The sequence below is a fragment of the Mugil cephalus genome, chromosome 2 (genome assembly GCF_022458985.1).
Source record: "Mugil cephalus isolate CIBA_MC_2020 chromosome 2, CIBA_Mcephalus_1.1, whole genome shotgun sequence".
Lineage (NCBI taxonomy): Eukaryota > Metazoa > Chordata > Actinopteri > Mugiliformes > Mugilidae > Mugil > Mugil cephalus.
In genome coordinates this window covers 26,293,780-26,318,019 of record NC_061771.1, presented here as the reverse complement: position 1 = coordinate 26,318,019, position 24,240 = coordinate 26,293,780, and the positions used below count along the sequence as shown (strand labels likewise).

Sequence of the window (24,240 nt, the reverse complement as noted above, 5' to 3'; positions counted from 1 at the left end):
AGCATGTTTTTCTCTTCATGTTTTGTCGAAAATCACTTCCTTGATACGGTCGCTTGTAATTCGTATATTTTCCACTGCTCATGAAAGCACCATCTATGTACTTAGATGTGCCCATCATTTTTTAGGCTCCTTGTTGTTTTGACAATTAAACGATTCTCCCAGAGATTGATAGTTAAAGTGTTTCCAATATAATTCTTGATTTTGTTATTTTACTTATTTATTTTTTAAATGTACAAAAAAAGAGAACCAACCAAACCAACACTGCTGCCGTTTTTATTTAACGTCAATGCTGCCACCGTGTGGGTTTTAGTAGAAACTGCTGATGATGATTTGGAGCCTATTTTTCAATACAGTTTATCTTAAAATAAACTTTTATCCCTTCCTTTGACTTCAGAAACCCGTTGAGAGAATTGTATATAATTTTATACACTTGTATGAATTGCAAAGTGAGTCCAAACAAAAGAAAAGAAAATGATGTTATTATTTCACCAAATTAAACATTTTCATTGCGTAATCTACATTTACTGGCATCGATCTCCAGTTCACATCAACTAAAGCCAGTCTCAACATTTCTGACTCAAGCAAATCCCAGACCAGTGACTGAAGCTGCCTTTATCAGCATTTCATTTTTATTGGTTAAAATCGAACACATCAAAAACATACATTTGTACACAGTCTTGAATCTTACCTTGCTTTATTTTGTTTAACGGATTTCACAGAGCAAACGTCACACATTTCTACGTCTACACGGATGTACAGTAGTGTAAAGTATATACGTCCATATATACTTTGATCATTTGGTCATATTTTTTTTTTTTTTTTTCAACTTATTTATTTTGTTGCCACATTTTTTTTTAATAGTTAATATTGTTATACCAAAATAAAAACATCTCCTTACCGTGAAAGCAACATAAGGGATGAGGCATGGATGACCCCACCATATAGTTGTCACAATAACACTCAAAGGAACCGTAGGTCGTCTTTTATCTTTTCTTTTTTTATATAGAACTAGCATAATGCCCTAAAATAAAGCATAATCTGTTTATTTTTTTATTTTTTTCAAACACTGTAATATACTGAATTATAGATTTACATATATTTATAGAGAGATAGATATACTTTATTCTTTAAGAAAGTGGAACAATGCATTTTCATAATTACTCAGGATGCTCATGGTTGCCGTGGTTGCAGATTGACTGGAGTGAAACAGATGATACCAAACGGACAAATCCTTCTTTTCTTTTTTTTTTTCTGCAGATCTGCTGATAGGAAACAAACTTCTGTGTCACCTGGGATGCTCTATGACGAAAGCTAATGTGTTCCGATGTTTTACCACACGTTTAAAAAGGCAACACAAACTCCCATTAGGGGAAGCTTTTGCGTCAAACATGCTGAATCGGTAGTGTGATGATGTCGGGCTTAAAGTCGTCCTGTGTTGGATTTAACTTGGCAGTCAGCACTAAGGCAACGATTAATAGAAAGAAAAAGCTCTTTAGGAAAACGAGAAAACACTCATCGAGAAAGAAAGATAATAATAATAATAATAAAATTAAAAAAAGGACCTTTCAGTGCAAACACAAACGCACTCGTGTTGAGGGGATTAGTTGCCAGATGTTCGTCTATGCTGATGTCCTCTAATGCACCACGTGGAGTTTTGTCAGCAGAAACTTGTATCTTTTTTTAAAAATCGATATGCTGTGAACCTGTCTCTGTTTTCTGTGTGTGTGTGTGTGTGTGTGTGTGTGTGTGTGCGTCTGAAATCGTTCCAGCTAACACACTGATCGAACTCGGTTTGCTGACTGACAGCAGACCTCAGAAGATGAAGGCAATTTGCTCACCAGCATTGATCTGCGGCAGGGCGACCATTTAGCTCCTTGACCTGCTCGTTATCCTCCCCGTCCCCCCCCACACCCCGACACCCCACCCACCTCCCCCAAACCCCCCTCCCACAGTCCTGCCCAACACCTTGCATCGACCCCAGCGTGTCCCAGTGCGGCTCACGACCACACGCTTTTCCTTAAATTACCGGTTTGACTTTATCCACCACTCACGGGTGAAAACGTGCAGGTTGATGTGTCATTCTCACCCCGTGTTCTCATTTAAATGACCGTATTTAATCAAATTGTAAACTTCTTGACAGATCATCTCTGTCACAGATTAATAATGTATTCTTCGTCATTTTGCCTTTGCATTTGTAATGTTGTCATTTTGTCGTTGTCACATGCACACTGTGACTGTTTTGTACATGTAACAATAAATTCGTGACGTTTTTTTTTTTTTTTTTTACTCTGGGTCAAAGCTGCCCCTGTGGTCGTGGCTAAAGTCAAACCAGCCGCTCAGAACGTCATTATAGAGGGTATGCACTGACGTCACTTCCGCCCCCAAGTGGCAAAAACAGTGAAATGTATCAGTAAATACAGTGAGAGCTGGGAAAATGTGGATGATCGGATCAAATTAAAAACAACTGGACTCAACAATGATCCATACGAACTAGTGTGGATTTGGAAAAGTGGATTAGCCTCAGTTTCAGTTAGTTTAAGTTAGTTTAGGTTAGTTAATGATAAATGAAGCTCAATAAAAGATGACGAGGAGCGATCACAAATATTCCGTTTACTGTTTTATTGTTATTTATTGTTGGAACTGAAATAGTTACTGTCGTCCGTAGCTACGACGAAACAACAACATCCACAAACTTATCTGACAGCCCTCCAGAACCTAACCTAAGAAGTAACTTAAGGTTTGACTTCATCAAAAAACACAGAATGAATTAATATTACCTGACACTAAAATTTAACCAAAACACCAGGAGTCCAGTTGTTTCTTCTAATGCAGTGACCCATTTACTTCTGTTTTTTTGCAGTCTGAGATATATATATCTGTAAAAATATATCTCTGACTGCTTTTCAAATCTGTTGGTTCAGTCAATCACACAACAGCTCTTCCCCATTTTAAAAACAAATTTTACAATTTAGACTCTATTAAAGCCTGTGATTCAAACTAATGCTGCTAACCTCCATGTTCAACTGCCAGTTTTTGTCACTCAGTGGCCATAACCATGGAGACTTCGCTTGCTGCGACGTCACACGCATACCCTCTATAAACGAGAAATGTCGAGGCAACCTTCCTAACGTGTGTCTTCCTCTCGGTGTCTCAGTAGTCTTGGCGCTGGTAGCCCCCGTTGCCGTCAAAGGCGCCGTCGCTGTTTGCCTGGCCCCCTCCTCCTCCTCCTCCTACTCCTCCTCCTGAAGGGCTCTCCAAGTCGTCGCCTCCGAATGAGGTGTAGGGGGCGCCGGCCGCATCCTGGCTGGGGTCCGTGTACTCCTGGGAGAAGAGCGCCGAGTCGGCCCCGAGCTTGTATCTCTGGAAGGCCAGGAAGGACTGGCCCGCCTTGGTGGACGACGGTGGAGGGAGGGAGGGGGGCGGAGGCGGACGGAGAGAAAAAGAAAAAAGGGTGTATAGATGGCGGATATCGAAGGCAGAGGTGCAGTAGTGTTAGAGCAGAGGGTTGGGGAGAGGAGAACAAAGAGAGAGAAGGAAACATCGATTAGTCGGCTGGAAAGCTTGAGGAGCTATTAGACAGTTAGAGTCATTTAGTCGGTGACGGGAGGTTTCTACCACAGGTTGTTCTGCCTCAGAAAGAGAAATAACACCTTTCCAATCTACGACAGAATATTCACAGAGCAACTAAACACACGGTAAATCAGCACAAAGTCAATCTATGACGACACTTTAGAGACATTTCAAGACAAGAGGGGAAAGGAAAGCCAGAGAACAACAAACTAGAGCCGGCGCTGACGCAGAAAAACCTGAGCAGTTCAGAGTTCTCTTCTGTTGAAGTAAACCCATTTTTCTTTTTTAGAAACTTCCTCTAGTCTAAGTCTGACAAAGTAATTCCATCTATTGAACCATTAAGGTTTTCATTTTGTTTATTTCTGCAGATTTGTAATAAAAACTTATTTATGACTTAATAACTTGCAGAATCACCAGCTATAAAATAAATGTGCAATAAAACCGTTACCACACAAAACCACACATGCACCTACCAGACTTAAAGTTGGCGAAGGGAAAGCTTGTGTGTGCAGCGTGACTTTCAAAAACTACTGAGTCTGTGGCCTATTAGGTTAACGTAGAAATTAAAAACATGCAGCTAACTGTGAAAGCAAAATGGTTCATTAATTAACATTTTATTTTACTCGGCTGTTTCGACCCAATCTGAACAAACTGTTGATAACTGAATTATCCCCGAACCACCTAGAAGTTACAGAGCCAGGACGCTAAAAGACAACGAATGTAGCTTCATCAATATCAAACATGCAAAAGCTGCTAAACACCATTTAGGTAATGCAGTTTGAAAAATCTATAAAGACTCACATGTCTTTAAAAAAGTAAATAAATCATAGATTTAAAGAAAACAAACTGCAGGAAAACAAAAAAAAAAAGCACGAGGCTCTTTATCGTGTTAATGGTCAGAAGAAGTGAAGGCACATCCTGTAAACTGAGACTTGTTTAAGGGCTCCAGGTTTGTCTGTGCAGCTACAGTTTTCACGCTGTGAAGACACAGAAGCTACCACAGCGACAAACATGTCTGCTTAGAAAAGTAAAAAAAGAAAAGTATTGTGGCATCGTGAAAGTATTTGCATATTTTTACTTCATTTTCATACATAATTAGCTTTCAGATCGATGCGTTAAAGGAGCTGATGTTGGACGGTAGCTTTCATTCCAAACATGGCTGCAGGTTGAGTCATTTGTTTAATTTTCTGCCAGCCCGTGTGCACAAACACACTCCACTTCCAGTTGTGTTTAACCTAACGTTGGTGCCCTTAAACGAGCCCAGTCACACTGAAGTAACAGGAGTGTGTTGGACCAGCTGTAGAGTGGAGGGGGGGGTGGTTAGGGAAGCAGCGACGGGGGGAGAAGACAGAGCAGAGTCAGATGAAAGGTTGAGGTTGAGGCTGAGTGGGGAACAGCTTGGTGTATTCCTCTTCAAATGACAAGTTCTTTAACTTCTCCATAGAGAAGAGAGCCTGGGCGCCCTGTTGGGAGAACATTCACAGACTCGTGAGCTCACGTGCACAATGAGCGCGCTCACATGTAGCGTTCGTGTGTGCTAGCACTGCACAGCACGTTATTAGCTGCTCCTTCCTCCTGCCCCATCTTCTGCTGAGTGTCTCTGGCCTGGAGTTGTTTGTTTCTGTGCTACTCACACTGAACTCATCAACCTGGCCTGCAGTTAACTACTCTAACCTAGCATAACATTATGACCGCCGTCCTAATATTGTGTAGGTCTCCCTTGTGCCTCCAAAACAGTTGTGACTGATCAGAGAGTCGACACAGGCCTTCTGAGGCTGTCAGTGGTCATAATGTTGTGGCTGATACGTGTATATTCAATTATTATAGCCGCTAACTCGCCTGTAACGGAACTACTGTCGTTGCGAACAACTTTATTTATATTTATTATCAAACCGTCATGTAACATCATCACCTGGACGACCTCAAGCAAATGGATCCATCCGTAGGAGCTGTTTTTTTTTCTTGCCACCTTTGCCTTAGTTCTTGCTCTGGAGGTTTCAGGCCAGGTTTTGTAAAGCATCTTGAGATAATTTGAATTATTAGAAACGCTATATATTAACGCTATGTATTTACAGAGCTCATTGGCTTTGCTGGCAAGCACAGGATGGACAGAAAAGAGACTCAGCCCCTACATACAGCGAGCCACAGTGCTCTACACTGGGAGGGAGGTGGGGAGCTTCTTACCCAGGTGAAGATGGAGAAGAAGGCGAAGGTGATGGCTGCCCGGGCTGCATCCCCTCCCTCCCTCAGGGGGTTGTCATCCTGCTTGGTCACCTGCCACTGGTTGGCCAAGAAACAGAAGCCCACAAACCACATGAAGGACCAGAATGCTGGAAAGAGAAAAAGATAGATATTCAATGTTAAAACACTCATTTAAATGGTCTAATTTTGGTCTATTTCCAATTAATGTAACCAAGACACAATTAGAGCATTGGTAAACCTGTTAAGTTTGATAGCAGACCAGGGAGAAACGTACTTTAGAGCTATTTCTAGGGTCAAATATTGTTTTTTTCTGAGCAAATATGTGGTGCCAGCAGGTGGTTTGCTAGGTCTAAGGACTAGAAACAACTAGCCAAACCCTCTGCCAATGAGAATGCCCAGATTTCTTTCGTATTTTACACAGTCAATGGCAATTCGTTGATGGTGTTGTTAAATGAGCCAGACTAGCTGTTTCCCCAAGCTTCCACCCTTCTTGTCTAGCTAGGTAAGTAGCTAGAGTGATGTTAAGTATCACCAGTCTTAGACAGACTCAGACACCAAAGCACATCCTCCAAATTGTCAAACTATTTCTTTTAAAGCAAGTTCCTGCTGAACTGAATACGCCTGGATTTCAGCAACTACTGCTCAAATCACTTAGCTTAACACTGATACAGGAAGGACGGGACAAAAAGATAAATTATTAATATTGGAAATAGGGAAGAGTAGTGCATGATCTGGATAAGTGGAGACAGTCAATTGAGAACAACAAGGGACCCAGGACTGATCCATGTGGAGCACCATTTGTAAAATGAGAAGTAAAAGGCTGTGAATTATGAATAACAAACATCAGATATTATTGTTTCCTGTTGGCCCAGTAGGGGAGAACCAGATGAGAGATAAGAGATACTAGCAGAGCTGGGAGCATGGCAGTGATGGAGGAAACACATACGGTAATCTGAGGGTCCAATTAGGACACCAGCTGGTCCCCTTGATTCACTAACGTACCACCTCGTATTACAGCAAACTGCAGATTTGGTGAGAGAGACAGGCAAGTGAGTGTGTGAGTGATGAAAAGAGGGAAGCATAATCTTGCCCATGACAGGAATTACCTCATTAATCGACTCAACTCTTGTCATTATGTCTGAGTTTGCTGCAGCAGCAGTGGGGAAGCCACTGTCAGAGACACAAAGCACAGAGTCTCTGAGGGTTGTTAGCGCCAGAGAAGTACTTGTCTCCTTATTATCCGCCTCATGCCCTCCTATTGTTGTGATGATACCCCAGCTTCATCTCTGAAATGTCATTTTCTTCCAGCATATACTAGAAAAATATGTTTCTTTGGAGGCTGGAATGCTTTGATCTGCTGGGGAATTCTGCACAAAATAAATGGAATATGATTTAGCTTAATTCTGCCTTCAAATTTGTACCTTTACAACGCATACAACCGTTTGATTAATTCCTGTTGCTACCTCACAATTAGGCTTAGCAGCAACTGCATTTGTCCTTCGAACAATGTTTAGTTATCTATGTGCAGTTCAAGGAATAACACTGTTTGGCCAAGTGTATTTCTGCGTATGTGAATTTGTAAAGCTTTCAAGCCTGGACAACTTTGACTTCCTGATTCCTCCACTGATGCATCTTCCATCAGCTCATTGTTTGGTTCTCAACTTCCTGGTTTCTCGCCAGATCCTCCTTCCTTCTCCAGCCATTCCAGATCAGGAGTACTCTAAGAGCCTCGTTCATAGAGAACAGCTTGGCCCGGAGGTAGTTTGTGGCTGAAATGTTATTGAGATGTGCATGTTTTTGAGTAGAGCTTTTGAAACACTGTCTCTTGTCAAGACTAGGATTATCATGTCAGTTTTCATGGGGAACTTTGTTTTATTGGTTCCTTAAACCAGCTGTATTTAAACTTCAGTGAAGTTCTTCATTTGTCCAGGTTTTATTTTTTGATTTTTTTTTTAGTCGCATCCCTTGTCAATTCCTTTTCCTCCATGTTTGTGTTTGTTTCATTTAAATCAACGGTCACTGAACAATCACCATCTCATTTTTGAACTTTTTTCCACTTGGTTCCTTTTCTCTTCCACCCATTTATCCCTAGTGAGCTGGGTCATAACAAACACCTGAAACGTGACATAGTCCAGGTCGTGTGATTACTTCCAATCATTGTCCGTAACTGCTTGTACTCTGGAGGCTAGGGGGGGTAAAGGATGCAATAATGGTTATTCAAATTAAAGTGAAAAATTACACAAAAAAGGTAAAAGTATTTCTTAATCGTCCAAAAATAACTGTGCACACAGACAAAAGATTTTAAAAAAACGGCCTCACCTGAAACCCCGATATCGGCCAGCACCGCCTTCTTGCGGTCTTTGACGCTGCTGATCTGGGGGAAGTAGATGTCCAGAGCCAGGAAGGCCATGCAGCAGAGAAAGGCCATGGACCCCATGAAGACGCCATAATTACAGGCGTTCTGGTTGCGGTTGAAGATGCAGTACTCCACCACTTCGTTGGGGCGGTTGATGTAGCCCTCGTTGGCGATGCAGCCGAAGATCACGATGGAGAAGAGCTGCGGTGGGGAGGGGATACGAGGGAAGAGAGAAGGAGGAGTGAAAATGTGAAAACTGTTTGTCAGATTTATGGAAATCTCATGTGAATTTTAGAGCGACAAAGGAGGAGGCATTCAGAGAATATGTCAGAGAATCAAGTGAATGGTGGAAGGAGGGACAGAGAAAAGAAAGAAACAATAAAAACAAGCTGGAAAAGTGCTTGAGCGCTGGAAGATTAAACGAAATTAGATCAAGTAACAATCATCTGTTGGTATGATATACATAAGCCCAGTTCCGAGCAGTTGCGTAATGTAAGAGTTCATTTGATTAAAAAGCTGTATCACAGTTTTATTACTACAGTCACAGTAGGATGTCTTGGTGTTGCTATGTAGCCTTCACAAAGACTGTGTTTCAGTGTCTGTAGCAATGTAGTAGTAATGTTTGTGCTTTCACACACAAATGTTTTTACATTTACATATCTGAACTCCCTGCTCAGGTTCAGCATGTTTCTTTTCGGATGGTCATTCACAGCCCAAATGAGCACCTGCTGCAGTCAGAGGGTATATTTAGAGCGACCGGTCCACTTATGAATAAGAAATCACTTCAGCTCGATGCCCGTACAGGAGTTCTCCGTCTAATCCCTCCTCACGTCTTCTCCAAACACTTTTCCTGTGTGCAGCTCAGGGTTTCGCATTAAAATATGGGGTCTGATTGCAGAAAATGTCACCTGCCGTTCTGCAATTCGATGTGGCAGATTTGGAAAAGGGGAGATTTAGTAAAAATATTGTTTCACTCTTAAGGACAAAAATTTATTTTGCGTCTTGCCAAAAAAGAGATGAAATGATGAATGACATTACTCCATCGTAAAAAAGGCAACTCGCGTGAATGTAAACAGTCTGCTCCGGCCAAAACATACACCGATCAGCCACAACATTAAAACCACCGGCAACACTGGGAAACTTCTGGACCTGGCATTCATTAGTGTGGATGTAACTTAGACATGTAGCACCCACCTAGACGGAGACCAGACACCCCCACCCCACAGCAATGACACTCACTGATGACAGCAGGATGCAATCTGACATGGACACACAAACACACAAAAAAAAACAAGGCGTTGAACTGGCCTCCAAATTCACTAGATCCCAAACTGATCAAGTATCTGTTGGATGCACTGGAACAAACCTGATGCCCAGAGGCTCCTCCCCTAAACCCATAGCACCCATAATGTTATCACGCCCGATTGGTGTAAATATGTGTATATATACATATATATGGACATTTTGCCCGTCTCCCATCTATGCAACGCCAATTATTTCAATTGCACATGTAAGTTTTCTGTTTGGTTTCTGCAAATCATTTTTATGTATCTTTTATTAATGTGTTTTTGGCCTTATTTGCTCTGGCGTCGACCATAACTTGGATTTATTTTTTATTTGAAATGGCGAACGTGCAGGAGAGGGTTTATCCTCATGGCGGTGGTCAGTCGAAGGTGGGAGAAGAGACAGTGCTCGGCCAAATTGAGGCAATGAAAAGACAAGGTTGATAGCATCTGGTTCCCTGTGCCCTTTCTGCTTTCTCCTGTCTGCATTCGCCTCAAGGAGCGGAAACACAAAGGGCTACAAAATGGAGTCAATAACAGGAGCCCCCACCACCACCACCACTCCTCTCCTCTCCTCTCCTCTCCTCTCCTCTCCTCTCCTCTCCTCTCCTCTCCTCTAACTCTCCTCTCCTCTCCTCTCCTCTCCTCTAACTCTCCTCTCCTCTCCTCTCCTCTCCTCTCCTCTCCTCTCCTCTCCTCTCCTCTCCTCTCCTCTCCTCTCCTCTAACTCTCCTCTCCTCTCCTCTCCTCTCCTCTAACTCTCCTCTCCTCTCCAGTCCGATACGGTGCAGCATCACAGAAACACCCTTCTCAGGGCCATAAATACGAGCCCACACAAACAGGCACCGACGCTGCTCGTACTCCACCCCGCCGCGTCGTGCAGCAGTTCACGTTTGTACATCAGACAACTCCATCCTGCAGACAAGCCCTCACAGCAAAAACCTCCAGGGAGATACTCCTGTCTGGGTGAGACTGAGGCTGCTTCAGGTGTGAACTTCATTGTCGTGAGTGATGGATTTAGAGCGCGTCAGCGTACGGGAGTGAGAGAATGAAATGGAGACAGGCGGCTAGAATCCACCAACCTTGGGTGGTTGTGTGGCGGACCGTTTACTCAGCTGTTGTGTCTGTGTTTGCTTGACTAATGACAGTGATACAAAGGGAGAATAAACAATAGGCTCTACTTCCACTGACAGCCTTGACCGTGAAGGCTAGCCACCGGGGCCAGGAGGAGACGGGGATGTCAGCCGCGATGGGGAATTACAGCTTAGTTTTTCCTCTTTAACTCTTTCCCTCTTTATCTGCATCCAAGCCCTTCAAATTCTCTCCACTGTCTGGTCTAGGCTTGGAAAAAAAAACAACACACAAATTCAATGCTTTCACTGAGCGGGAGCAGAATACAAGTTTATTAAATTGGCCTCACACAGACTTTATTCCGACTGAAAGACTGAAAATAGCCCATTTGATTCTTTGCAAAAGCTGAAAATCAGGTCACTAACCAGTGAATGTCACATGTCCTGCCGCTCCCTCTAAGAGCAAACCTAGAAATAAATCATCCTGTCAAGTTTCCTGAAGGTTTTGACTATGTGGCTTCAGCATCAGGTGCAGATGGACTTTAAGTTTTTCTTGGGTTGCTATCTACAGCATGAATTAGCATGCTACGCACCGAAGTGCTCTGGGGGGAACGAGCCAGAGACGTTGGTCCCATCATAGCACTCAACTCACTCAAGCTTTCTAAGGTTAGTGTGGTGAACCCTCATATATGAAATAAGTAGCGGCGACAGAGACCTGGTCTTGTAAACCTAAAATAATCAAATAATGGCTGCTAAGTATACACCAACCAGGCATTATGACCACTGACAGATGATGTAAATAACATTAGAGATATCTGCCAATATTTACTTTTTTTTTACTGGTATCAACTGATAAGCGGGTGTGTTCCCCAATATATATATATATTTTTTTTTCTCCCCGCCAAGATTTAAAGACAGGCACAACCACGGGCAGCCCTGTGCTGCTGGAGACTCATACCCGTGCAGCCCATATATTGCCCCTCCTCCATTAGCAGAGTATGTGCAGCTGCTGGAAGCTGGAAAATGCTTGTACTCATAGGCATGTCGAGCACCCCCTTTTTTTTGTTTGGTTGTTTTTTAAACTCTATTCACTTTATCACTCAAACCAAGACATTACAGTCATTAGCAACAGTCGTAGCTTGTTGTTAAGTAGGAGTTTGCTAACAACTGCTAGCATTTTTCTCTCTCTCTAGCAAACTAATAGTGCAGGTTGTTAATTAATCACAATGAATGTTTATGTTTTTGGTTAGACTGAGACCAGTAACATTTGTTATCATTGTGTCATTTTTAACACTTAAATGGAGGGAGAAAAATAAGTATCGGCTCCAAATATCGGCTCTGAAAAATCAGCCATCGGCCAGAACAGTATCGACCCAAAACATCCATATCAGTCAATCTCTAAATAACATTGACCATATTGTGACAATTCAGTGTTCTGCTGGGAAACTTTTGGACCTGGAATTCGTGTGGATGTTACTTAGCCATGTAGCACCCACCTAGACCAGACCGGGCACCCCCAACCCCACTGCCCCCATAACACTAAAACTCATGGCACTCACGTTTCCATTAGCTCCAGCTTTAGCTCTTATTAGCAATTGTGTGCCACCAACCCACTCTAAACTTAGATGGTGAACATAGTAGCTGCAATACAATGTGAGAATCATTCAAGTTGTTAAACTCTGTTCCTGACTAAAAAGTAGCACAGTCGTCAATGATACCAGTGAAATGAATTTCCATGATTCTATCACATATTTGAGTTTCTCTAATTAATAATCAAATGAAAGTGATTTAAGACCCATGTGTGTTTTATTAAGAAAAGATCCGGTGATGACGGTACTTTACCAACATTGTGCAGCAAGTAGCTCACGTTGGTATCATTACATTAGCCTAAACAAGATAACGCGAATGCTACATGTATCTCTGCTGACTCCACTCAGATGTAACTCTCTATAAATAGAAGCCAAGCACTGAAAAGAGAGTTTGGATGGGTTGGCTGTAGAATGTACTTCCCCCCGCGGTGAAGTAATTGTTGTGACGCTCGCATTAATGAAAAGAAACCCGCTATATTACGGTGCACGGGGTATAACTGGCGGCCATTTTGTGCTGTTAGCCCATCACTTATTGCCACTTTAAACGCAAGCGACGTGAGCGGATATCTCTGGACTTCTCCAGCATGAAACACGAGCTGGCATTTGGAGTCTGCGCCTTGACGGCAAAGTGGAACAGTTTGTTAGCAAGAAGCACGCACAACCTTCCTGCTCTCTGATAGCGAGGTGGGTGTAGAAGGATAGTAACACCCCAAACACCTCCTCCTCCTCCTTATCTGTCTACCTGAACTCCTTTCAATTAAGGAGAGAGATGATTAAAAAAAAAAAAAAAAAAAAGGGCATGAGCGGAGGAAAGCGTTAGGGGCAGAAGGGGTATGGAGGCGGTGCTATTTTTAGACCGGCTGCATCACCGCTCGCTCCCTCCTTCCCTTCTTCCCTCCCCCTCTCCCCCCTCCCCTCGTTACTGGCCCTGCCTCTGCCCACGAGCGTTCTTGAGAAAAAAATGAGCGCGCTCCGTCACACGAATGCAGTCATGTATGGTTCCAACGCACACGCACAGTTTGTCCACCGCCTCACATGGACGACTCGCTTTAAGATTCAGGTCAGCTCAAACTCACACACACACACACACACACACAAAGCCAATCACATGATGTCAGAGGGATGTCAGAACGCTCCACGCTCAAAACAGTAATAAACCTACAGAAAAGATGCAGAGAGGAGAAACTATTTAGATTTACATATGACGTTTCCTGACCTAAACATAATCACAGTTTTTTTTTTTTACTTCTGATTGTTAAGATGTAGAAATATTATAAACATATTATATATTGCTGAGCTGAGGAACATGTTTTCTAATATTCTAGATGATGGATTCCCCAGGGAGTTTCCATAGCAAACATTTTCCACTAAAACGTCTTCCCCCAACAAGTCTTTTTCCGAATGAACCAAATGATTCACAACATTTCTCTCTCTTTCGTCTTTCTCTCGTGTTGCACAAATAACAACACTGTAGTCGACGCTGCTAACCGCCCACACACACGCGTGTTTGTGCACTGCAGCAAATCTAATATATATTTTTTTTTTCAATTATGCGATTTTATTTCTATACATGTGATTTTCAGTCACGTGCGCAGAAATTCTTCGCAGTAATTGCACTGAATTGATTCATCCGAACAACCCACACACAACAGGGAGACGGTCAAAACAGCCACCACTTCACAAAACGTATCACCTTTTATCTGCGTAAGCACATGCATGCACGTACTTTATAAGAACGACAATGACGTGCCGTCTAATGTTGATGTTTTATTGCAATGCAGGGTGCTGGGCCAGGTTCTAAAGACCTGTGAGGAAAAGAGGCTTGCAGAAAGCTGGAGCTTATCCCAGCTGGCATTGGGGGAGAAGCGAGCTACACCCTGGGGTGTCTCCAACCCAGAAAGACAAACAACTCATGTGCACACCTAAAATGCAACCAAGTTAGAAATATCAGTTCACCTAACGCGCTTTGTAATTAATTAGGAAGCTCCTAGAGAAAATCAATAACCATAACCCTAACCTTACACGGAAAAGCCCCCAAGTTCAAAAACCAACAACCTAATGGCAGCGCTAACCACGTCGCTACTGTATCGCCCCTTCGGGACCACTCATGAATGTATCTCACCACCTTCCTCAAATAAATTGCAGTGAGACATTGCAGTTTGACCTATAGGAGCGACCCAGAGTCAGGAAGCAACTGATGGTTGGAGGGAGACCCAAGAGACGATTAATCAGAAGCATCCTTACAACCTTCTCCGTACGAATGACAATGTGTTATCATTTTAGAACCTGCAATCTGGTGAACACAGTCATAAACCTGTGAGACAATGACAGGTAGCATTCGTGTTGTGAACCTTCCTAATATTGTGTACGTCTCCCTTGTGCCTCCAAAAAACAGTTGTACCTCATCAGAGAATGGACATGGGCCTTCTGAGGGTCTTTGGGTCCTATGGGTTGAGTGAAGGGTTTTCTGTGGATCATCCCACAGATACTTGATTAGTTTGGAATCTAGTGAATTTGGAGGCTTTTTTTGTGTGTTTTTGTGGTTGCATCCTGTTGGTGGTGGCTGCTGCCATCAAGTCACTGCTATGGGGTGGTTGTGCCTGGTCTGGTGTAGGTGGGGTGCTACGTGTCTAACATCCACATGAATGATGCCAGGTCCAAATGTTTCCCAGCAGAACACTGTATCATCACAAGATGGTCAATACTATCCTGTCAGTGGTCATAATGTTATGCCCGATTGGTGTACATCTACATCTACATTTTATGTAGAAAGAGTTCCTGCCACAGGAACAGGGTGACCCGCTGGCCCATTAGTTTTTAGTGGCGTGACACACTTTGGTTTTTTCATACGCTGAGAAACTCAGATGGGAAATAAAACTCGCCGCCGGGAGTTCTCTCTCCCTCCCAAGGCCTCAAGCCGACAAATACTCTTACTTTAAAATAAAGGGGCTGGTTATTCTGCACGACCTTGACTGACTGATAACGCACATTATCTTCAGGGTCACAATTATATTTGCCGTCACGTGGCCCCGGGGCAGATTGAATTACTCAGCTTTTTCTCCGGCAGCCGGTGGAAATCCAATTGGTTCTGTGAAGGCTGGAACTACAGCAGGTTCCTCACATGCACGGCGACCGCGAATCATCGGTTGCACCGTTTCACAACCCTTTGCTTCACACTAGTTTCTAGGCTGGTTTCACACACATGCACCGCAGCCACACACATCTTTGAAGATGTGCTCCATGTGGAACTGCAAATGTCCAAAACGGCTGAAAAGAAGCACATTTTGTGGCATCTTCTCCCGACTCCGCGCTCTCTCCCCGGGCAGCACCTGTCGCCTTAATCAAATGGAATAACTCCAGAAGTAACATCCTGTCCGACGTGGTCAAACCGTGTCAAAAGGAGAGTAATGTTTACAGAGTCAGGTCTGGACAGTCTGGAGTTCGCGTTGTACATGCGAAGAAGGACAAAAAAAAAAGAGGAATGCGCTGAACCTGGCGCCCTTCCCTGGCTCAGAAACATGTGACGTGGTTTTCGTACGTGGCTCTGTGATCCTGTCGGTCTTTGACTTTCTTCTTGTGTGTTTTTTTTTTTTTTTTTGCAGAGAGGTCCTGCTGCCCCTGACAGGGGCACATCACAAGGCCGCTGAAGGTGATGAAAGCGGGATCTGTAAAGGAACCACGTGGGTCCCTGATCTTGTGACCATGCGAGGGTCACTCAGAAATTACTCGTTAACGATGCTCGTTGCCAGAAATGTGTGTGTGTGTGTGTGTGTGTGCACATGCCTATGAAACGGTGTGCATGCATGCGTGAAAGCATGTGCTCTCACCCCCCACCCCACCCCAATTCGTTCTCTTTTAGCGTTTCACATAGTAGTATTCCTGCCTGGACTCTCTTCTTCTGCATCCTTTCTCTCTTACTCTTGATTAAAAAGATTGAAATTCGAGCATTTTCAGTGATCGTCACATCCAACGCACAACTATCTCACCAACCACCTCAGCACACTGACCTAAATCATATCGGTCCAGTCTGGCGGGTTGTGAATGATTTAAAGCGGCTGTTGTTCTGGCTGAAAGGCGCTCCTGGATCCATTGTGAGGTCCAGACAATTGAGCCGGGCCTCATATCACGCTGGTATTCACACATTGTACCTCGCACAAAATCCTGCGTTAGAACGAGCCGTGCGGCAACTGTCCCCATACGTCTGGCTGCATGTGTTCATGTCTTAAAAAACCATAAAATACATCAAAAATCTAAAATATTTTAACCTCGACATTTCTAAAACAAAAAGTCACATTTTTACTCACAGTGAGACCAAACTTACGTGAAATACCGTCTTTGCTACAAAAGTGATACGTCAGTGACGATTAATGGAACTAACTTTTTGCCAGCGAAGCCACAAGTCAGTGGTGCGCTAGCGGCTAAATAATAGAGGATCACTGCTGGAGGGTATTACGTGCTGTGTGTGTGCATGAGAGTGTGTGGGCTTATTGTCTGCTGCAGAACGCCAGCCTGGACTGGGGATACCTGATTGCTGCTGTCACCATGGCAGCAGCTGCTTGTGTAATGAGCGAGAGAGCGAGAGAGAGACGGGAGACCTTGTCAAAGTACGATTCAAGGAGAGCCGCTGCAGTACCAAGGGTACACGGCGAGACAGAAAGACAGACGTAATCACGAGCCCGGGACGCGGCGGCGCCCGTGTCCACGCGTCCACTCGCCGTCGCGCCGAGTGTCTTATTCACGCACACGTACGTCTCCTCGACGTGCGTCTTTGTCTTTGGATGAGAATGTGCTCAGATGATTCCGAAAAAAACAAAGCCATTATCGGTTCAAGGAAACAGACGGTTCCTCAATCTTATAAAGGCGTGCCTAACAGAATCAAGGCAGACGTAGAACTGCAATCTGGACTGGTGCTTATTCAGTTATAGGTTTTTTTTGTTTTTTTTTTTTATTTAATGGAATAACCAACCATCATCGATGCATGTTCAGTCAGTCTCAGGGCACTGAATAACTTTGCCTCAGCAATGTTTGAGGCATTTCACAAAAAAAAAAAAAGAAATCGTCTGCGCACAAACGGTGCAGACAAAACAATCCAACCCAGATCGATACGGAGAAGCGGTGGGATGTAATCCACTGTCGATCTGAAACGGCCACTAAACATTTCTTTATCATTTAGGCTTCAATGGATATTGGAAACCATTTGCATTGGGAATTTTGACAAATGATGGTTTGAAAATACCCCTGAAATCAAAATTAGCAAGCCACTAGCTTTTGTAGCTACTGCTCATCCATGCGTCTGGTTTCTGCACATAGTTTCCTACAAAGAGCTGCTAAAAGACTTTTAAAACTTGCTTGAGTTACGCAATTTGTCCAACATATAATAAAGGACATAAAATGACAGAACAAGTCAGTTCAATCAAACTCAGATTCTGGCGCCTGGAACTTGCCTCATTCCAAAGTTTGCCAAGTCGACTGTAGACTTTCTGCTGCTAGCTAATACTCGTACATCTTCTACTGATATTAAAAGTAGATTTGATTGGATTTTGAGGAACTGGTCACAGAAATACAGCAAATTATCCTCCACCACATCAGCTTTTGGTTGAAAACTTAACCCATCAAGACCTGAACACCTGCCCGAACATAAAAAAAAAAAAACGAGAAATAGAGCAAACCACTGTGAGTTCCGATAATTCAAATACCACATGCTTCAACGAATCACCAGCGATTTGCTCAGGCTTTAAAGGGTTAAGAGGCTCAAGGAGACCAGGGTTTGTGTCCTGTGTGGCACCATCGTCCACACAGCCGACTTACTATCCTGTTATTTTAGCTGCTATTGTAGTTTTTTTAGTTTCTGTAAACACGCTAAACGTATGCTACAAGTCGACATCCTTCATCTCCTTGGCTACTTTCCGGGTGAGGATTCCTGCACCAGCCAGGAGATTTGTAACCCATATGTTTTAACCCGGTAAACAATCAGCCGCTCTCGTTGAGCATCTGCTGATGTTGGGCTGAATCTGTCACGGTGCCTAATGATGACGAGCACACATTTTATCAGTGCAGACCTGACGACAAGCGCAGACGTCTTTGTTGTATCCTGCTGCTAATGAGCAAGGGATCCTGGACCCTGCTGAAGTAACCCCCCCCCCCCCCCCCCCCCCCCCCTCACATACTGAAAGTGTAAAAAGCCTCCTTCCCCTTCCTCGTTGAACTCCTTGATTTAATCACCACTCATTTATCACTGTGAGTTATCTGCTGGTCATACGGTCTACCTGGCCACTGTTCAGGTAGCAGCTTATTCACTCAAACCTAAACACCAGAAAACAAAGACGAGTGATTTAAATGTTATCAGACGTGAGTTAACATTTGTCAAAGTTACGTCATCACAGAACAAGCAGAGTAGACTTTTCAAAGGTCGTGCAGCCTCGGTGGACAGTGTTCAAAGGTGACTAATTTATGGATTATTTATGTTATGTTACGATGGGAAAATCAAAACTCACATTGGACAGTTATGTGAAGGCATCATTTGGAGATAAAATTCAGATTCTGGTGCCTGATTCTTAGCTCATTCGAAAGATCAGCATGCTGACTGTAGATACTGTGCTGCTACTGCTTTTTAAAATTCAAAAATTAAAATTGAAATTCAACGCATTCCTTGATCAGGGTCGTGGAAGGATGAACAAAACTTTTTAAAAAATGTTCTATTTTCAATTTGTCTTTCTAAAAATGAAACAGTTAGAAGACAGAAACAAAAAAGTGCCTGTTATTTTTTTTTTGTTTTCATATCGCGTAACCGGAAGTTCCCGCTTTCAAAGTAAGAGCACATATGAGGAATGTGTGTGACAGAATTTTATGGACATGGATCAGTACGTTGTTTTTCAAAACAATACAAGAGTTTCTCTCAGGGAAGATGACATGGCTGCAGAGAAACTAAACTGCATATTCCAGATAAAAACTAAAAATAACTACATATTATCAGGGAATAATTAGCTACTGGTTATACTGTATGTGTGCAGAGATTTCTGCATATGACAACCCTTGTTTTGTCATGTCAAAAATCATGTCGGAGTAAGGCTCCAAAGACATTTTAGCATGAGCTAGGGGGGGAAACCACATAAAAGTCACGTATTTGGCCGCTCTTGCCTTAAACACAGTAACGTCCTCATACGCGCTCTTATTTTGAAAATTTCAGGTTTCAAAATATGAAAAAAACGGGCGCTTCTAACGATTTTATTTTTTAGGTTTAGAAAGAGAAAATTAAAAACTTTGCATGACGCTTCAAATAAAAATGTACACATCTACATCTACTATTAGTATTAACAATCTGGTCTGATTAGATGTGGAGCAACAAATCACAGAATTACAGCAAACTTCCACCACACAAACCTTTGGTTACGTACACTTCAGAGGCTTGACTGGGTAAAGTTTACCACTAAAGACAACAGAATCCACTCTTGCTGCAGTGTCTTGACGAGTCAGTGGGAAGTGTAGCGTCCTAACGACACTAAGCGGCTCAAATCCAAAACGTTTCAACAACCAGATCTGACACACAGTCGTCTCATTCGCCAAGATTTAATACTGCAACGTTATGTGCACACTAGAAACACATAAATACCTAAATACTACAATGCAAACATGCAACATAGATCTTTAATATGTTTTGTGTCTGAATTCTGACACGTAGGACATAAAACTGTTGGTGTTTGTGTTCGAGTGTGTTCCCGTTTTACACGGAGGTGAAAGAATGCGTCGCGCTGCCGTGTTACGTAGCTAATGTCAGGCTCTTACATCATCATAAACCAGCTAAAATTAACACATTAAACCATGTTTCTCCAATGTAAGTGGAACTTCTTAAGAAAGATCTGTTTGGGAAGTTAAATAAGGAACTTATTTCCTCTCCTGTCCAGTATTTACACTTTTTAAATTTCAAATATAGACTTGGTTGTTCAGTGATGGAGGAGGTGCAGCACATGAAAAAAAAAACATATTAGGAACAAATAATTATTCTAAGAAGTGTATTTTCCTCAATCATGTGTGGAGGGGAACTTTAATCTATTTGGGCTGCTTGGGTTTTTCATAGTGCTGTAAATTCTGCTCGGGGAAATAAATGCAGCGCCTGATGAATTCAGGGGGAATCCTATTACAAAACAGAAACAGAATAACGCACGCACGCAGCGAATATCACTTTCTATTTTGTGTTAGCGGAGAGTTGAGAGAAATAAACTTATTTTCACGCCTCCAGCGCACACAGAAAAATGCAGCGTCAGGCACTTCTTCTTCTTCTACTTCTTCTTTTTCTTCTTCCACTACTGAAAATAAAACCATTTCTCTAACGAAGGTGAGCACAAGTCTGGAGGAAACGACTTATTTGAATTATCTGATATCTCTAGTTACTGCCCGTAACCCCGGTATCCTTGAAGCAGCAGAATTGGAGAAAAGACACTCAAGGCAAAAAAACAGAAACAAAAAAAACAACTAATGACGCTTTAACTACACTTCACTGAGACACGCAGGTGTTTCCTGGTTGACCCCATTCGGTGAAATTTAATAAATATATAAAATATAAACTATTATTTCGTCGTTCAGAAAGACATTGCAGGTGTTTTCCCGTCGTCTGTTATTGTTTCCGCACGGATCATCACAAACATGGACGACTGACTCCCTGAGGATGAATCACACACACGAAGACACACACACACAAATATTATCACCTCAGGAAGTCAGAGGAAGTGGGAGCTGGAGAGAAAACCCTCGATGCCCATTCATAAATAATCTCTCACACACACGTTCATTAGACGCCCTGCTCCTCTTAAGAAAACGCTTAAAACGCTCGTGGCTTCCTCCCCCTCCTGTGTGAACCTTAACACCATCACGCCAAGCACCTCGACCCGGGGCCACGGCCGTTACTATGGAGACACGTCGTTGTTGCTCCGGTAACAGCTTGGGGCGGGGCATATGAGACACTCCACGCCTGTAAACACTACGTGGACAAAGACATTTTTAAAAAAATAAACACTTTACTCTGAAATGTGTGGCTGGAAAAGTGGGAACAGCGTCACTGATGAAGCCATTTGTCGATATTAAAAAGAAATAATGACACTTTTTAATGATTATTTAAGCTATTTATCAGGAAAACAAAAATCAAACATTTGCTCCCGTTTATTTAACTACTCCGATTCAGACGAGCGGCTGCATTAAGATGCAACATGTAGCCCTATATTCATTTTCTGCATTTATTGTTGCTGTTGTTGTTTTAACAGCCCATATAACTGATTGCTGTCATTTCTGCAGCCTTAATTAAAAATACTAATGAGCAGATTAAAGTATAATGAAAATAATTATGAGTCGCGAGCCCAGATGGCATCTACCGAGTCATTTATTTCGAAAAAACCAATTACAAAACTCTTAAGGACGCCTGTGTCCAAGTATACATTTCACTGAGTGGCCGTCTTTCTCAGTTATAACCGAAGGCTGCCCCTGTTTCTAAGTACTCACCATGAGCTACGCAATATATTTAACAAGTGAGTGAAAACGCCAGTGCATGAACATGACTTTCTGCAACCAAAAACTTATGCTGCAAAAAACAAAAAAAAATAAAAATGCACATTCACTGCCCACTGAGTGAACACATGACTTGCCTTTTAGCGCAAATTATTCAGGGAAGAGAAGTTAACACACACACTCGCAGCCCGTTTTCACGCTTCTTTCATGAGGTTTAGATGTGACACATGAAGTTTACTACCAGCTCCACTTTACTCGCATGTGTGAGAAACAGGACACGTGACGCGGCGTTTTCTTAACAAACTGAGTTCAAGCTTTAAAACGCAGTCGATTCACTGAAAAATGTTTGTCTTCATTAGCTCTGAGTGGAAACCAAAGCAGATCTGCCACCGTGGCCCCGCATTTTCTATCATCAAAGCCCTTTACTACATAAAGCATCATCTACCTACTTCCTCGTCCTTTGCGTATTCTTGAAAAAGGCTCCTGATAGTATTTAAGGGCCGCGCTTTGAATAAAAGAGATAATAATAATAATAATAATAATCCTTGCTGCTGAATTTCTAAAGGGGAGACTGTGAATAAATAAGGGACTCCAGTGGTTCATGGTTTGCTAGTGGAGGCATTTAGCAAAAATACAAGAGACAACGGCATAAAGGAAGCAGCAGATATAAATACTCGTAGAATGAAATGGCATGTTTAATGCTGGTCACGCAGCCTAATCAGCTGACACGTCAAAATAGATGTGCTGGGGAGCGGAGAGGCTGGTTTTAGAGGCCGTGTGGCACTTTTGACTCTTCACTTTTTAAGTGTTCCACGACTGTCGCCATTACTTTTCATTAGTGCTCTTTGGGAACGGAGAGTGGGCAGCTGTTATGAAGCTATTTGTTATGAAATCCACTAAGTGTGTGTGTGTGTGTGTGTGTGTGTGTGTGTGTGTGTGTGTGTGTGTGTGTCACCATGCTCAATGGAAAATGCAATTTGGTCAGAGATGTGCACCGATCAGCCACAACATTAAAACCGCAGAGAGGGGAAGAAGTAAATAACATTGACCATTTTGTGATAATACATTTGTGTTCTGCTGGGAAACTTTTGGAGCTGCCATTTGTGTGGATGTTACTTAGACATGTAGCACCCACCCAGACCAGACCAGACGCCCCCACCCCACAGCAATGACACTACTTGATGTCAGCAGCCTGACACACACACACACACACAAACAGTTTTTTACTTAAAGCAAGAAAAAACAGCACAAGGTGTTGACCTGGCCTCAAAATTCACTAGATCCCAAAACTAATCAAGTATCTGTTGGATGATCCACAGAGGGCCCCTCCCTCCCGTCCCCTCAACCCACAGGACCCGAGGGCCCCCCCCCACTAACTAACAACATTCAGTTCCCAGACACCACAGGACCCCATCAGAAGGTCCATGTCCACTCTCTGATGAGTCACAACTGTTTAGGAGGCACAAAGGAGACCTACACAATGTTAGGAAGGTGGTCATAATGTTATGTCTGATCTAATCCCGCCTCTACAAATGCCTCAAGAGTCCACTGATTAGACTATAACATACACAGTCAATTGTGTAATTAAAATTATATCATATACTTTAAAAATATATCATAATGACATATGTTTTTGGTGTGTTTTTATAATTTCTTTATAACATGATGCGTTCAATGGGCCTTTGTTATGGATAATTCAAATAAAATCAGACAACAAACGTGCTTTGAGCTGCAATATGGTCTCTCCGGAGCTAAGAACCAACTTATATTCAATGTTATCACTGTAAAAGGAGGTCGCTCACCCAAGACACTATGCGGAGGACGGTCTGAGGCTGCTGGAGGAAGGTGACGGGGTCGAAGGCTCCTCCGGCTTTCCCGGCTCCGTACGCCTGCATCCCCTCCATGGTCCTCCTCCTCTCTGCACAGCCTCCTCTCTGGTCCCCGTCTCCTCCTCACAGGTGCAGGGTGTGTGCGTGTGTGTGTGTGTGTGTGTGCGTGTGTGGAGCACCGGGTGACCGACACGGAAAAATAAACCCCCGAGAGTGTGCGCTCCGTTGCCACCGCGCGCGGATGGAGTCACGTCTCTCTCCGGGGCGCGCAGCCTCCTCTCTCCTCTGTTGTTGTTTTATAAATGAAGCTGAGTGGGTTCAACCCGTCGCTCCTGTGATATGTGGGCCAATGTTTTTCTTTTTCTTTTCTTTTTCTATTTTTTTTTTGATGACTGCTTCCCTCCTCTCTTTCTCCAGGCAGCGCAGGGGCCGGTGGCGACCACGTGAACGCGCCTCCGCTGTGTCGGTCACGCCTCGGACGGAGGAGCGCTCGTCCACGGGGGTCGTCACCATGAGTCACGCGCTTTTCTCAAGGAAAACATGAACCTGATTTTTTCCAATTAGATTATATGATTAAGGTGCCTCAGGGAGGAAAAAAAAATGATGCGAATTTATAATAAAGGCGCCACATTTAACTGAAACCCACCCTAATTTGATTAGGGAAACAATGCACTTATAAATCCACGTTGTTCTAATCTTTATCTATAGTCTTTTTAATATAAGAAATCCCGCCCTCTAGTGGCTTTATTGTACCTTGCCTAAAGTGCGAGCTCCATCATTCCTTTATTTTCTGACACTTCTTACTCCCAACACATGTATATTATTATCTTATTATTATCTTATCTT

General features: G+C 43.0%; 1 protein-coding gene across 2 annotated transcripts; it reads right to left on the bottom strand.

The window, feature by feature from the left end:
* Positions 1-610: 610 nt before the first annotated feature.
* On the bottom strand, positions 611-23,869 carry LOC125003870 (synaptogyrin-1-like). 2 transcript variants are annotated; one of them, XM_047578110.1, is made up of 4 exons: positions 23,368-23,868; positions 8,092-8,329; positions 5,755-5,900; positions 611-3,387 (listed from the first exon to the last, which is right to left on the bottom strand). In XM_047578110.1, the coding sequence occupies exons 1-4, from the start codon at positions 23,467-23,469 to the stop codon at positions 3,151-3,153; spliced, it is 723 nt and encodes a 240-aa protein (XP_047434066.1). In that variant the 5' UTR covers positions 23,470-23,868; the 3' UTR covers positions 611-3,150. The 2 variants fall into 2 exon arrangements, with proteins under 2 accessions (XP_047434066.1, XP_047434067.1); XM_047578111.1 differs by lacking the exon at positions 611-3,387 and adding an exon at positions 3,394-5,033 and having other exon boundaries at positions 23,368-23,869.
* Positions 23,870-24,240: the final 371 nt, after the last annotated feature.

What these genes read in the sequence shown, in the direction of transcription:
- LOC125003870 (XM_047578110.1), bottom strand. Translation starts at nt 23,469, where the DNA reads ATGGAGGGGATGCAGGCGTACGGAGCCGGGAAAGCCGGAGGAGCCTTC. An exon ending in TCCTCCGCATAGTGTCTTGG is followed by an intron (nt 8,330 to 23,367) that starts GTGAGCGACCTC and finishes TCCCCACCGCAG; the next exon opens with CTCTTCTCCATCGTGATCTT. An exon ending in TCTTCTCCATCTTCACCTGG is followed by an intron (nt 3,388 to 5,754) that starts GTAAGAAGCTCC and finishes TCGTCCACCAAG; the next exon opens with GCGGGCCAGTCCTTCCTGGC.